The sequence below is a fragment of the Nerophis ophidion genome, linkage group LG19 (assembly GCF_033978795.1).
Source record: "Nerophis ophidion isolate RoL-2023_Sa linkage group LG19, RoL_Noph_v1.0, whole genome shotgun sequence".
Taxonomy (NCBI): domain Eukaryota; kingdom Metazoa; phylum Chordata; class Actinopteri; order Syngnathiformes; family Syngnathidae; genus Nerophis; species Nerophis ophidion.
Window position 1 is genome coordinate 36,739,001 of NC_084629.1, and position 17,144 is coordinate 36,756,144.

Below are 17,144 nucleotides of genomic sequence, written 5' to 3' on the forward strand. Positions count from 1 at the left end.
TTGGCACGTTGAATAAAAACAGAACATAATGATTTGCAAACACTTCAGAAAACAACTACAGTTGTAAGTGCAAGTTAAAACTCTACTGTGCAAAGCCAAAGCCATTTATCAACAACACCCAGAAATGTTTCGCTGGGCCCGAGCTCATCAAAGATGGTCTAATGCAAAGTAGAAAAGTGTTCTTTGGTCTGACGAATCCACATTTCAAATTTTTGGGGAAAATGTGGACGTCGTGACCAAAGTGGAAAAAAAAACATCCGGACTGTTATAGGAGAAACGTGATGGTATGGAGGTGTATTACACATCAGTGAAGGCACCATTAATGCTGAAAGGTACATACAGGTTTTGTAACAACATATTTTGCCATCCAAGCGACGTTATCATGGACGCCCCTGCTTATTTCAGCAAAACGATGCCAAGCCACATATTACAACAGCGTGGCTTCATATTAAAAGAGTGCGGGTACTTGACTGTTGTCCAGACCTGTCTCCCATTGAAAATATGAAGGCTAAAATAGCAGAAGGGAGACTGTTGAACAACTTAAACTGTACATCAAACCAGAATGGGAAATAATTCCACTTCAAAAATGTGTTTCTTTAGTTCCCAAACGTTTACTGAGTGTTGTTAAAAAGAAAAGCCATGTAAATGGCCCTTTGACAACTTTTTTACCCCCTTGTGGAACTGTGCCGTCACTCCTCCTCCCGCATACATAACAGTGTTGCTGCCAATAAATTATAAATAAATGATTATTGGCAAAAATTCTCAGTTGGAACGTTACATATCTTCTCTTCGCAGTCTATTCAATTGAATATAAGTTCAAAAGGATTTGCAAATCATTGTATTCTGTTTTGTATTCACCATTTACAAAACGTGCCAACTTCACTGCTTCAGGGTTTTTTGTAAAATATGAATACAAGTACAATTTTAAAAAATGGGACAGGAAATAAAGATGAATGCAGAGTTGCACACCTGAACCAGTTTCTAAAAATCCACAGCAGAACATTTAACCTTGAAAGTGAACCCAACCAATTCCCGACTCCATGTCTCAAACATTTCTCCACAAAAAAAAAAGAGCCGTTCAGAACTCCGGACTCGTTGCCAAGGTCACATTCCAAGCGCGGTCCCGGCATTCTAAATACGATCACAAAACAACTCGAGGCCTTGGAACGACATAATTTATTATTTACAGGACAACAACACACCATCCCTTTTCGGCGAACAAATCAAACGTAGCATTCAGCCTCCAAAAAGGCAAAAGCGGACTACTAAAAACTAAAGTTCCTGTAACAGAACCACCTTACAAAATATGTTACAGGTTGGAGGAGACCTTTGTCCTCTTGTCGGTCACAGAGGCTCCCCTTAATGGGTCCGTCCGTCAAGTCCCATGGTCTTGACCAAGGGTCCATAGTCCAGTCATCCCTAAAGTACATTGGTGATGCCTTCTCAAGGATGTTCTCGTTAAGGCTGGACTGTTCAGTTTCTACCACACGGTGCCACTTTGAATCTGAAGCCTTCCAGTTCCACATCAAGACTTAGAACCAAACGGATGGTGCCACTTTGAGTCAGAAAGCCTTCCAGTTCCACATCAAGACTTAGAACCAAACGGAGGACTTTGCTTTGGTTGGGTCATGAGCTGTGGAGAGAGAATAGAGGATGATCAGGTATGGTTCTTTGGATCAGTGTTTTTCAACCACTGAGATACAGTCCGGTGTGCCGTGGTAGATGATCTAGTTTCACCTATTCGGGTTTTTGCAAACCAGTAACTATGGTCTGCAAATGTTGTGTTGTTGTTGAGTTTCTGTATTGTCTAGAACTCGGCAGAGCGACCGTGTAATACTCTTCCATATCAGTAGGTGGCAGCCCCTAGTTAATTGCTTTGTAGATGTCGGAAACAGCGGTAGGCAGAGCGCAGGTAAAAAGGTGCCGTATGCTTTAACCAAAAGTAAACAAAAGGTGAGCGACCCTAAGCAAAGGCATTGAAACTTAGGGAAGGCTATGCAGAACGGAACAAAAACTGAACTGGCTGCAAAGTAAACAAAAACAGAATGCTGGACGACAGCAAAGACTTACTGCGGAGCAAAGACGGGCGGTCCACAGTGTACATCCGAAACATGACGTGACAATAGACAATGTCCCCACAAAGACGGATTAAGAAACAACTGAAATGTTCTTGGTTGCTCAAAGGAAGACGTAAAAATGCTACAGGAAATTACCAAAAAGAGAGAAGAAACCAGCAAAACAGGAGCGCAAGATAAGAACTAAAAGACTATACACAGGAAAACAGCAAAAAACTCCAAGAGTCAGGGTGTGATGTGACAGGTGGTGACAGTGCACCTACTTTGAGACAAGAGCTGTATCGATGCATGCTTGGTTATGATTTAAAGTCATATCCTTAACCTCCAACTTCCCTGACCACCTGAGGGCACCACAGACTGTGGATGCTTTTATAAAAGGCTTAAAAACCATTCTTTTTTAAAAAAACAACAACTTTTTTTTAGACACATGCATACTAGTTCTAGCTATTAGGCTGTTGTAGTTTTTATTTTTGTTTATTTTATTATCTTTTTATTTTATTTTTTTAACACACTGTAGCAATTGGAGGTTGTTTGCTCAATAAAAAGTGATTTTTCAAATACAATATATTATAATTTTTGTCCAAAAACTGCGACAACAACTTTTTACTGTCAACTGAGTTTAGGTTTTTTTGGTAATTTCTGCTGGTGGTGTGCCTCCGCATTTTTTCAAGGCAAAATAATCTGCCTTGGCTCAAAAAAAAGGTTGAAAAACACTGATCTCGAGCAGCGTTTTTCAACCTTTTTTGAGCCAAGGTACATGTTTTTCATTGAAAAAATGTAGCAGTTTCATGTCGTCCCTTGAGCGCTATTCCTTTGTTTTAGTAATCAAGACTTTTTAAGTATTTTTTTTATCCTTCGTTGTTTGTCATGTCATGTTCGGATGTACTTTGTGGACGCCGTCTGCTCCGCTCGCTGTAAGTCTTTGCTGTCGTCCAGCATTCGGTTTTAGTTTACTTTGTAGCCAGTTCAGTTTTAGTTTCTGTGGACCGAGGCGCGGTCTGCGGGCCGGCCGCAGAGCGGGGTGTGTCAGGACCGGCCTCAAAGCACAGCTGGGAGGTGATTGGATTACCCAAGTGGGACTGATCACCCGGCGTGCTTATTAGCAGCAGCCGGACCGAGACACCATTGATGGAGTTGGAGTTGCTGGCGAGCCGAGGCACACACACGTACGAGACCACGGCGAGAGGAAAAGAGATCCAGAGCAGAATGGGAAGTCTTGGAGTGGAGACGGTTGTGGGGTGCTTCCGGAAAAGACTGAAAAGTGGTAGAGTGGAGTGCTGTCTTAGCCTGTGTGCGCTACCAATAAGAGACATTGATAACACCAGACTATTGTGAAGATTTGTCAGCATCAGGAGAAGCCCCGAGAGCGACACCACCGCAGTTTCGTTCTGCATAGCCTTCCCTAAGCTTCAATACCTTTTCTTTATTTTTGTTTTTACCTGCACCCTGCCTCCCATTGTCGTCTGCATATTGTGACCACGACAAAACCGTGTTCCCGACATCTACAAAGCAGATGAGGTGGTTCGGCCATCTGGTCAGGATGCCACCCGAACGCCTTGTTTGGACCCAGGACACGTTGGGATGACTATGTTTCCCGGTTGGCCTGGGAACGCCTTGGGATTCCCCGGGAGGAGCTGGACGAAGTGGCTCGGGAGAGGAAAGTCTGGGCTTCCCTGCTTAGGCTGCTGCCCCCTTACCCGACCTCCGATAAGCGGAAGAAGATAGATGGATGGATGACAATCTCCCACGGCACACCAGACTCTACCTCATGTGGCACAGTGGTTGAAAAACACTGCTCTAGAAAGTATCTTGTGTGCAACCTACCTGCTTCAAACAACTCCAAGGATCCATGGATGGGTGAGGGGGTCCAGGAGACCGATGAAGCCGTGACCGGGCTTGTACTACTGGCCTCCATTTCTGTCTTTGCGCCCTCGCTGTGCGGGGAACTCCCTGCACTGGCCGAGGGCTGGTTGTGGTTCCTCACACCAGGCAGAAGAAGAGGACTGAACCTGGAATCTAACGTCCCGCTGTGGCTTGGGTATGACTGGAACATGGGGTGGTGGTGGTGACGGTGCCGAGTGTGGATGTGGGAATGGGGGTGAGGGTGGTAGACGTCATGGACGTTGGGGTAGCCGCTCGGGCTTTGGGGGTTCAGGCTGTAGGTCCAGCTGTCAGCGAGGGTCGCCAGCGGTTGGAAGCTGCCATTGGAGAGTACGTGACCCGTCCAAAGACCTCCGTCGGTGTGGTTAAGGGAAATGGGACTGGATGAGAATTCTGGGTGGAGGCAGGTGGTGGAATGGGATGGATAGGTGTTGTTCCAGACCGAGCAGTTTTGACTCTCCGGAAGGGACTCGCCATCTGAAACAAACCAATCAGTTCAGTCTAGTAATTAAATAACCGTACGACCTCCTCTTACCTTTCCATGTGTTGGTTGTGCTCGAAGCAGATGGCTGCGGACTCGTACGAAACGGCTTCGTCTCTCTGGTAAGTCCAGCCGACTGACTGAGGGCACGAGAGAAGTGTTCATCCACCACATCGCCGATGTCTCCTTTGAAGTACGTAAACAAAATACACCGGGAGTTTAGGTACTCCGCCTCTGCCGGTTGAGGTCCGTCTTTCGGATCCAAGTCAGGCATCGACACACATCCAGATTCGGCCCCAAGACCAAGTCGAAGGCCCTGGTCTCTGGCTAGTATCCCTCGTCCTCCAGCTTGCTGCTGTCTGGAGCAGGTGTGCATCTTCGGGTGAGCGCTCAGCCTCCTCTGAAGGGAGAAACACAAGAAGGGTTCAAGCACCAAATGCACATTGGTTCTAGTTCTTGATAGCCATCCGGTGGAGGGTTTGAAGTCTTAGTACCTTGGATAAACCTGTGCACAGCATTAGCCTATTAGCAGCAGCTCTGTAATAATAATATAAATATTGCAATATTTGTGTTTGAAAATGAGAGAACTTAGAGTACTTTTGTCAGTACAGGTGAAGGTCTTGGGTGAGCCGGTCAGAAAAGTAAACTCCATCCCCCCAAGATCCTTAGCGCAGATCAAAACCTTCCAGGAAGTTTAAAACCGGAAGTATGGACGCGGAAGAAGAACGTGTTGAAGTCTCTGGACGGTCCGATGAAGAGTCAACCGGTGCGGACATTCCAAACAATACCCTGGATCTTCCTTTGTGCTGAAAGTACTTGTTTGTAGTTTGAAATACGATGAGAATATCATGTTGGTGTTCGCTTACGGTAAGTGTTTTTATTCTAAACATTACCTCCAATTCATTTTATACGTCTTCTTTCTGTTTGTTTTTTGACAACAACGCAATATTACGGTCACTCGAACGAGTATGACGATCCCACTGGTAGGGATGACTGAGTGTGACTTGGTTTAAGGTGGGGAGACTGGTCCACAGACAGTCGCCACACGATCCTTGACAGAATCAGGTCAGGGTCCAGTGGCATAGAGTCCAGGACGACCGGGGACCCTTTTCTGCTGCAGCCTTCCTCTGCCGTTGTGGTAATTCTTAAATCTACTGCCGTTGAGGTCTTCAACGTATCCCTGGCTGGGGGGCAGTCAGGTTCTAAGCCTTTGCCAAGGTCCACCTGGGGTAAGAGTAGTAAAGGGGTTAACCTCCTAGGGCCCCAAGACCCCATAGAGGAGCCTCCACTGCCGGATGAATTATTATGTATATTTTGCATAAAACTTTAACGTCACGCCCAGGACACATAATAATGGTCAATGGGTCAGAAATACCGTACCAAGACCTCAATACCGAGTCGAAATCATACCCAGACATTTTGATATTATTAATTAGCAATTTCCAAAATACTTTTTAATGGTTATACTGGAGCAGAAACATTTTCATAGTAGGCCGAAATAGCTAATATAGACACTTACGTCATGTGTTGTCTTCATTATAACATTTAGAGAAGACTTTGAAAGTCATTTTGATAGTAGGCTAATATAGACACTTACATCATGTGTTGCCTTCGTTATAACACTTATATAAGAATTTAAAGTATTTTTGATAGTAGGCTAATATAGCTAATATAGACACTTACGCCATGTGTTGCCTTCATTATAACACTTTTATAAGACTTTTAACTTCATTTTGATAGTTGGCTAATATAGTCAATTATATCATGTCTTGCCTTCATTATAACACTTATATAAGACTTTTAAAGTCATTTTGATAGTAGGCTAATATAGTCACTTACATCATGTGTTGCCTCCATTATAAGACTTTTAAAGTCATTTTGATAGTAGGCTAATATAGACACTTACGTCATGTGTTGCCTTCATTTTAACACTTTTATAAGACTTTTAAAGTCATTTTTACAGTAGGCTAATATGGACACTTACATCATGTGTTGTCTTCATTATAACACTTATATAAGACTCTTAAAGTCATTTTGATAGTAAGCCAATATAAATAATATAGACACTTACATCATGTGTTGTCTATATTATAACACTTTTATAAGACTTTTAAAGTCATTTTGATAGTAGGCTAATATAGACACTTACATCATGTGTTGCCTTCATTATAACACTTATATAAGACTCTTAAAGTCATTTTGATAGTAGGCTAATTTAGCTAATATAGACACTTACATCATGTGTTGCCTTCATTATAACACTTTTATAAGACTTTTAAAGTCATTTTGATAGTAGGCTAATATAGACACTTACATCATGTGTTGTCTTCATTATAACACTTTTATAAGACTTTTAAAGTCATTTTGATAGTTGGCTACTACAGACACTTACATCATGTGTTGCCTTCATTATAACACTTTTATAAGACTTTTAAAGTCATTTTGATAGTAGGCTAATATAGACACTTACATCATGTGTTGCCTTCATTATAACACTTATAGAAGACTCTTAAAGTCATTTTGATAGTAGGCTAATTTAGCTAATATAGACTCTTACATCATGTGTTGTCTTCATTATAACACTTATGAAAGTTTTTTAAAGTCATTTTGATAGTAGGCTAATACAGACACTTACATCATGTGTTGTCTTCATTATAACACTTTTATAAGACTTTTAAAGTCATTTTGATAGTAGGCTAATATAGACACTTACATCATGTGTTGCCTTCATTATAACACTTATATAAGACTCTTAAAGTCATTTTGATAGTAGGCTAATTTAGCTAATATAGACACTTACATCATGTGTTGTCTTCATTATAACACTTATGAAAGTTTTTTAAGGTCATTTTGATAGTAGGCTAATATAGACACTTACATCATGTGTTGCCTTCATTATAACATTTATATAAGACTTTTAAAGTCATTTTGATAGTAGGCTAATATAGACACTTACATCATATGTTGCCTTCATTATAACATTTATATAAGACTTTTAAAGTCATTTTGATAGTAAGCTATTATAGACACTTACATCATGTGTTGCCTTAATTATAACACTTATATAAGACTTTTAAAGTCATTTTGATAGTAAGCTAATATAGACACTTACATCATGTGTTGACTTCATTATAACACTTATTTAAGACTTTTAAAGTCATTTTGATAGTAGGCTAATATAGACACTTACATCATGTGTTGACTTCATTATAACACTTATATAAGACTTTTAAAGTTGTTTAGATAGTAGGCTATTATAGACACTTACATCATGTGTTGTCTTCATTATAACACTTATATAAGACTTTTAAAGTCGTTTTGATAATAAGCTAATGTAAATAATATGGACACTTACATCATGTGTTGCCTCCATTATAACACTTATATAAGACTTTTAAAGTCATTTTGATAGTAGGCTAATATAGACACTTACATCATGTGTTGTCTTCATTATAACACTTATATAAGACTTTTAAAGTTGTTTAGATAGTAGGCTATTATAGACACTTACATCATGTGTTGTCTTCATTATAACACTTATATAAGACTTTTAAAGTCATTTTGATAGTAAGCTAATATAGACACTTACATCATGTGTTGACTTCATTATAACACTTATATCCATCCATCCATTTTCTACCGCTTATTCCCTTTCGGGGTCACGGGGGGCGCTGGCGCCTATCTCAGCTACAATCGGGCGGAAGGCGGGGTACACCCTGGACAAGTCGCCACCTCATCGCAGGGCCAACACAGATAGACAGACAACACTCACACTCACATTCACACACTAGGGCCAATTTAGTGTTGCCAATCAACTTATCCCCAGGTGCATGTCTTTGGAGGTGGGAGGAAGCCGGAGTACCCGGAGGGAACCCACGCATTCACTTATATAAGACTTTTAAAGTTGTTTAGATAGTAGGCTAATATAGACACTTACATCACGTGTTGCCTTCATTATAACACTTATATAAGACTTTTAAAGTCATATCTATATTAGGCTAATATAAACACTTACATAATGTGTTGTCTTCATTATAACATTTATATAAGACTTTTAAAGTCATTTTGATAGTAGGCTAATATAGACACTTACATCATATGTTGCCTTCATTATAACATTTATATAAGACTTTTAAAGTCATTTTGATAGTAAGCTAATATAGACACTTACATCATGTGTTGACTTCATTATAACACTTATTTAAGACTTTTAAAGTCATTTTGATAGTAGGCTAATATAGACACTTACGTCATGTGTTGACTTCATTATAACACTTATATAAGACTTTTAAAGTTGTTTAGATAGTAGGCTATTATAGACACTTACATCATGTGTTGTCTTCACTATAACACTTATATAAGACTTTTAAAGTCGTTTTGATAATAAGCTAATGTAAATAATATGGACACTTACATCATGTGTTGCCTCCATTATAACACTTATATAAGACTTTTAAAGTGATTTTGATAGTAGGCTAATATAGACACTTACATCAAGTGTTGCCTTCATTATAACACTTTTGTAAGACTTTTAAATTCATTTTTATATTAGGCTAATATAGACACATCAAGTGTTGCCTTCATTATAACACTTTTGTAAGACTTTTAAATTCATTTTGATAGTAGGCTAATATGGACACTTACATCATGTGTTGCCTTCATTATAACACTTATGTAAGACGTTTAAAGTCATTTTGATAGTAGGCTAATAGAGACACTTACATTATGTGTTGTCTTCATTATGACACTTTTATAATACTTTAAAAGTCATTTTGATAGTAGGCTAATATAGACACTTACATCATGTGTTGTCTTCATTGTAACACGTATATAAGACTTTTAAATTATGTTTGATATCAGGCTAATATAGACACTTACATCATGTGTTGCCTTCGTTATAACACTTTTAAAAGACTTTTAAAGTAATTTTGATAGTAGGCTAATACAACTAATACCGACACTTACATCATGTGTTGCCTATATTATAAGACTTTTAAAGTCATTTTGATAGAAGGCTAATATAGACACGTACATCATATGTTGACTTCATTATAAAACTTATAAAAGACTTTTAAAGTTATTTTGATAGTAGGCTAATATAGACACTTACATCATGTGTTGCCTTCATTATAACACTTTTGTAAGACTTTTAAATTAATATCTATAGTAGGCTAATATAGACACTTACATAATGTGTTGACTTCATTATAACACTTATTTAAGACTTTTAAAGTCATTTTGATAGTAGGCTAATATAGACACTTACATCATGTGTTGACTTCATTATAACACTTATATAAGACTTTTAAAGTTGTTTAGATAGTAGGCTATTATAGACACTTACATCATGTGTTGTCTTCATTATAACACTTATATAAGACTTTTAAAGTTGTTTTGATAATAAGCTAATGTAAATAATATGGACACTTACATCATGTGTTGCCTCCATTATAACACTTATATAAGACTTTTAAAGTCATTTTGATAGTAGGCTAATATAGACACTTACATCATGTGTTGTCTTCATTATAACACTTATATAAGACTTTTAAAGTAATTTTGATAGTAGGCTAATATAGACACTTACATCATGTGTTGTCTTCATTATAACACTTATATAAGACTTTAAAGTCATTTTGATAGTAAGCTAATATAGACACTTACATCATGTGTTGCCTTCATTATAACATTTATATAAGACTTTTAAAGTCATTTTGATAGTAAGCTAATATGGACACTTACATCATGTGTTGCCTTCATTATAACACTTATGTAAGACGTTTAAAGTCATTTTGATAGTAGGCTAATAGAGACACTTACATTATGTGTTGTCTTCATTATAACACTTTTATAATACTTTAAAAGTCATTTTGATAGTAGGCTAATATAGACACTTACATCATGTGTTGTCTTCATTGTAACACGTATATAAGACTTTTAAATTATGTTTGATATCAGGCTAATATAGACACTTACATCATGTGTTGCCTTCGTTATAACACTTTTATAAGACTTTTAAAGTCATATCTATAGTAGGCTAATATAGACACTTATATCATGTGTTGTCTTCATTATAACATTTTTATAAGACTTTTAAAGTAATTTTGATAGTAGGCTAATACAACTAATACCAACACATCATGTGTTGCCTATATTATAAGACTTTTAAAGTTATTTTGATAGTAGGCTAATATAGACACTTACATCATGTGTTGCCTTCATTACAACACTTTTATAAGACTTTTAAAGCCATTTTGATAGTAGGCTAATATAGACACGTACATCATGTATTGACTTCATTATAAAACTTATAAAAGACTTTTAAAGTTATTCAGATAGTAGGCTAATATAGACACTTACATCATGTGTTGTCTTCATTATAACACTAATATAAGACTTTTAAATTCATTTTGATAGTAGGCTAATATAGACACTTACTTCATGTGTAATTTTTTCAAGACAGATTTTTTTTATTTTGTATTTTTGGTCCAATGTGGCTATTTCATTTATTCAAATGACTTTACTTTACAATATTTATTCAACTCTAGTTTGACAATAACATAACTATATTTAGTTTTTTAAAAATGGAAATATTGCATATTTTCTAGTCCATCAAACAGAATCACAGTTGGACTAAATTGGTAGTGCATACAGAGTCAGAATCTGTCTTCTCTGGATCTGATCCAGTCTTCATATTGAGAGACAATATCATTTTAAATCATACTAAATTTGTTCAGGCACTTCCAAAACTCTCAGATCAGGTTATTTGTCTTTAATTAACATTCAATATATGGAAAAATAAATTATGGACCTTAGGGGTGCTTAAAAAGTGTAAAAAACGTATTCTTGAAAATTATGAATCGGGAAAAATATATAGTTTTAAATTTTTTTAAACTTTTTAAGCACCCCTAAGGTCCGTCATTTATTTTTCCATATATGAAACATGTATTTTTAAAAATGAATTCTTAAAAAGTATTTGTTTGGAAAAGAGCCCAAAAGGGACAAACTGTAGAAAATGGATGAATGTTTTGAAAAGGTGTATCATCATTTTCTTAATAGCAAACAATAAATTGATTCTGAATAAAATCGTTATTCAAAGAATCAAAATCGAATCGTTTAAAAAACGGATTCTTGAAAATTATGAATTGGGAAAAAGATATATGCTTAAATTTTTCAAAACTTTTTAAGCACCCCTAATTTATTTTTCCATAATTGAAAAAATGAATTCTTAAAAAGCATTTGTTTGGAAAAGAGCCCAAAAGGGACAAACTGTAGAAAATGGATGGATGTTTTAAAAAGGTTTATCATCATTTTTTTTTATAGCAAAAATCGTCTAAAAACGGATTCTTGAAAATTATGAATCGGGAAAAAGATATATTTTAAAAATTTTTAAAACTTTTTAAGCACCCCTAAGGTCCGTCATTTATTTTTCCTTATATGAAAAAAGGAATTCTTAAAAAGCATTTCTTTGGAAAAGAGCCCAAAGGGGACAAACTGTAGGAAATGGATGGATGTTTTAAAAAGGTTTATCATCATTTTTTTTTTTATAGCAAAAATCGTTTAAAAAACGGATTCTTGAAAATTATGAATCGGGAAAAATATATATTTTTAATTTTCTTGAAACTTTTTAAGCACCCCTAAGGTCCGTAATTTATTTTTCCATATATGAAAAAATGAATTCTTAAAAAGCATTTCTTTGGAAAAGAGCCCAAATGGGACAAACTGTAGAAAATGGATGGATGTTTTAAAAAGGTTTATCATCATTTTTTTTTGTATAGCAAAAATCGTTTAAAAAACGGATTCTTGAAAATTATGAATCGGGAAAAATATATATTTTTAATTTTCTTGAAACTTTTTAAGCACCCCTAAGGTCCGTAATTTATTTTTCCATATATGAAAAAATGAATTCTTAAAAAGCATTTCTTTGGAAAAGAGCCCAAATGGGACAAACTGTAGAAAATGGATGGATGTTTTAAAAAGGTTTATCATCATTTTTTTTTGTATAGCAAAAATCGTTTAAAAAACGGATTCATGAAAATTATGAATCGGGAAAAATATATATTTACATTTTTTTTAAAACGATTCGATTTTGATTCTTGGAATGACGATTTTGTTCAGAATCAATTTATTGTTTGCTATAAAAAAAAAATGATGATAAACCTTTTCAAAACATCCATCCATTTTCTACAGTTTGTCCCTTTTGGGCTCTTTTCCAAACACATGCTTTTTAAAAATTCATTTTTAAAAATACATGTTCATGCCATTAAGTGGGTTTACTTGAATACGTCAAAGTCGTTTTTGTAACTGTTTTCCATCGCTTATTACAAAAAAGTGATACATCGGATTTGAATCTAATCCTCACCAATTGTATTTAACCTCATTTAATTATTTTTATTTTAGCACTTTGGATCGCCTTGTGTATGAAGTCTGCTCTATAAATAAATGTTCTCTAGTTGCTGGTGGAGAGGGAAGTCTGGGATTCTCTGCTTAGGCTGCTGCCCCCGTGACCCGGAAGGAAATGGATGGATGGATTACTGCCTTGTCGTCATTTTTAGGGCAAAAACTGGGAGAACGGGTCTGAATCGAATCGTGACCCAATGTGGTCCGAGTCCCCTGAATGGAAGCGACGGCTGCTGCCGTTGTGCCCTAGAGCAAGGCGTGAAGAAGGTGGCCTCACCTGTGGCTGCTGGTTGTAGTAGGTGGAGGCGTAGGCGTCCGCGGGCAGGAGGTGTGCTCCATAGCTCTGGGGGTACATGACATCCGAGCGGCTCATGTCGAGAAGAGCGCTGGGAAGCTTCAGGCCGCTTGCGTCCCCCGCCCGGCGGCAGCGGCGGCCTCCAGATATTTGCACCGGCACACAATGGCCATGCCGTCCCGCTTCAATGCGCACAAAGTGTCTCCAGCTGTGTGCCCCCCCCCCACCACCACCACCCCAGGCCCACAAAGTAGACCAGGAACTTGTGACACCGGAGCAGAGTGGAAAAACTCCCAGGCGGGACTTTGGCGCTGGTCTGATTGGCTGTTGGCCTTTCTCTCCCCCCTCTCGCTCGCTCTTTGGGCTTGCCCCGGACCGGACTCCGGGAGGACGCACGCCCCCCCTTGGGAGGGGTCTTGAAGTGCAAGCAGTGCTTTATATCTCTCAGACTCGCTCATCTGCGCCTAAACCTGACAAAACAACTGCAGGACTTTCACTGTTATTTTTTTTACAGTATTTTACTTTGGTTTTACACATCAAAGTTGCAACTCAACCTGCATTATAATTATGCATTTAGTAAAATAAAGTTGATGACTCATCAACTTTACGGAGTGTGTACTGTAGCTTTAAGACACACATCTGTTTGTTGACATACATCGTTAAAGGATGTCCATTTTTACAGTAATAAAAAATGACCACACTGTATGAAAAACAAATACTGTACGCTTATGTTTTACTCATTTTCATTGGAAAAAAAAAATCACATAGAACACAATGTCTTATCAATTGGAAAAAAAAAATAGTATTCTACAGTTCATTCTACATTTGAAATAATTTTAAATTATTTTAAAGCTAATTAAATGTTTTGTAATAAATGATTATTAATGTTATTTGAGAATATGATAATTATTAATTTGTATTATTTTTATTATCGTCATTAATCTTATTATGTTATTATTTGTATTATTATTATTATTTTATTATTACTTATTATGTATTATTTTTATTACCATTATTTTCATGATTATTATTATTATTGTTATTTTATTGTTGTATTATTATCATTATTATTATTTTATTTTTTATTATTGTTATTAAATCATCTTGAAGTTATTTAATCAACTAAATTATTCAGATGTTTTTATTTATTGTAATGTAATATTAATGTTATTTGTAATTACTATTATTATTATTGTATTGTTTATATTATTTTCGTTATTCTTATTATGTTATTATTGTTATTATTATTATTATTGTTTTTGTTATTTTACTTTTATTACGATTATTGTTATTGTTATTAATATTGTATCATTTTATCATCATCATTATTATTAGTTTATTATTATTATGTTTAATCATCTTGAAGTTATTTAATCAACTAAATTATTCAGATTTTTTTATTTATTGTAATGTAATATCAATGTTATTTGTAATTACTATTATTATTATTGTATTGTTTGTATTATTTTCGTTATTCTTATTATGTTATTATTGTTATTATTATTATTATTGTTTTTGTTATTTTACTTTTATTACGATTATTGTTATTATGATTAATATTGTATCATTTTATCATCATCATTGTAATTAGTTTATTATTATTATTTTTAATCATCTTGAAGTTATTTAATTAGCAAAATTATTAATATTTTTTTATTTTTGTAATGTGTTATTATTAATCTTATTTGTAAAATAGTATTATTGTTATTTTATTATTTTTATTATTCTTATTGTTCTTATTATGTTATCATTTGTATTATTAGTCGTATTATAAGAATTATTTTATTATTTTTTATTACAATTATTGTTATTATTATTATTATTGTATTATTTTATTATTAGTATTGTAATTATTGTATCATTATTGTTTTTATTAAATAATTTTTAAGTTATTTTTTTTAAGAGACACATTAGTTTGTTGACATACATCGTTAAATGATGTACATTTTTACAGTGGAACATAATAAACAATGACCACACTGAATGAATAACAAAAAGTTAGTATTTGGTGTCATATTATTGAGGACATACTGTACGCTTATGTTTTACTCATTTTCATTGAAATATAAATAATAATTAAAAAAATCACATAGGACACAATGTCTCATCAATTGGAAAAAAATAGTATTCTACAGTTCATTATACATTTGAAATAATTTTAAATTATGTCAAAACTATTAAATGAGCAAAATTATTCATATATTTCATGTTTTTTAATAAATAATTATTAATGTTATTTGTGAATATGATCATTATTATTATATTATTTTTATTATTGTCATTATTCTTACTATGTTATTATGTGTATTATTATTATTATTATTATTAATATTATTTTATTATTACTTATTATTCATTATTTTATCACCATTATTTTCATGATTATTATTATTATTATTTTATTGTTTTATTATTATCATTATTATCATTTTATTTTTTACTAAATCATCTTGAAGTTATTTAATCAACTAAATTATTAAGATTTTTTTATTTATTGTAATGTAATATTAATGTTATTTGTAATTACTATTATTGTTATTGTATTATTTTTATTTTCATTATTATGATGATGTTATTATTTGTATTATTATTATTGCTGTATTATTATTAGAATTGTTATTTTACTTTTATTACGATTATTGTTATTATTATTAATATTGTATCAGTTTATCATCATCATTATTATTAGTTTCTTTTTATTATTTTTAATCATCTTGAAGTTATTTAATTAGCAACATTATTGATATTTAAATTTTTTGTAATGTGTTATTATTAATCTTATTTGTAAAACAGTATTATTGTTGTTATTATTTTATTATTTTTATTATTCTCATTGTTCTTATTATGTTATCATTTGTATTATTATTAGTATTATAAGTATTATTTTATTATTTTTATTACGATTATTGTTATCATTATTCTATTATTTTATTATTATCATTGTTATTATTGTATTATTATTGTTGTTTTTAAATAATTTGAAAGTTATTTTTGAAGACACACAGTTTGTTGACATACATCGTTAAATGATGTCCATTTTTACAGTAATAAACAATGACCACACTGTATGAGAAACAAATAGTATTTGGTGTCATGTTATTGAGGACAAACTGTACGCTTATGTTTTACTCATTTTCATTGAAAAAATAATTAATAATTTAAAAAATCACATAGGACACAATGTCTTATCAATTTGAAAAACAATAGTATTCTACAGTTAATTATGAATTTGAAATAATTTTTTGTTATTAAATTATTTTGAAGTTATTAAATTAGCAAAATTATTCATATATTTCATGTTTTGTAACAATTGATTATTAATGTTATTTGTAAATATGATCATTATTATTGTATTATTTTTATTATTTTCATTATTCTTATCATGTTATTATTTGTATTAATATTGTTATTCTTAGTATTATTATTATTGTTGTATTATAATTATTACTTTATTATTTTTATTACGCTTATTCTTATTATTGTTATCATTAATATCATCATTTTATTGTGTTATTATAATCATTATTATCATTATTTTATTTTTGTTATTGTTATTAAATCATCTTGAGTTTATTTAATTGCTTAAATTAGTCGGATTGTTTTATTTATTGTAATGTAATATTAATGGTTTTTGTGATTTTTTTTATTTTTTATTGTTTGTATTATTTTCATTATTCTTATTGTGTTATTATTTGTATTATAATAATAATAATAATAATTATTATTATTATTTTTGTATTATTATTATTATTGTTTCGTTGTATTACCTTTATTATGATTGTTCTTATTATTATTAATATTATATAATTGTATTATTATCATTATTGTTAGTTAATTATTAATAATTTGAATCATCTTGAAGTTATTTAATTAGGAACATTATCTTTTAATGTTTTTGTTTTTTGTAATGTGTTTTTATTAATCCTATTTGTAAAAAAATTATAATATTGTTATTATTATTTTATTATTATTCTCATTATTCCTATTCCTTATTATTAGTACCATAAGTATT

The 17,144-nt window shown here is 33.2% G+C and overlaps 1 protein-coding gene across 1 annotated transcript; it reads right to left on the reverse strand.

The window, feature by feature from the left end:
- Positions 1-1,157: 1,157 nt before the first annotated feature.
- On the reverse strand, positions 1,158-13,398 carry vgll3 (vestigial-like family member 3). Its single transcript, XM_061879914.1, has 4 exons — positions 13,115-13,398; positions 4,492-4,837; positions 3,900-4,433; positions 1,158-1,633 (listed from the first exon to the last, which is right to left on the reverse strand). Exons 1-4 carry the CDS (start codon positions 13,208-13,210, stop codon positions 1,593-1,595), a joined length of 1,017 nt encoding a protein of 338 aa, XP_061735898.1. The 5' UTR covers positions 13,211-13,398; the 3' UTR covers positions 1,158-1,592.
- Positions 13,399-17,144: the final 3,746 nt, after the last annotated feature.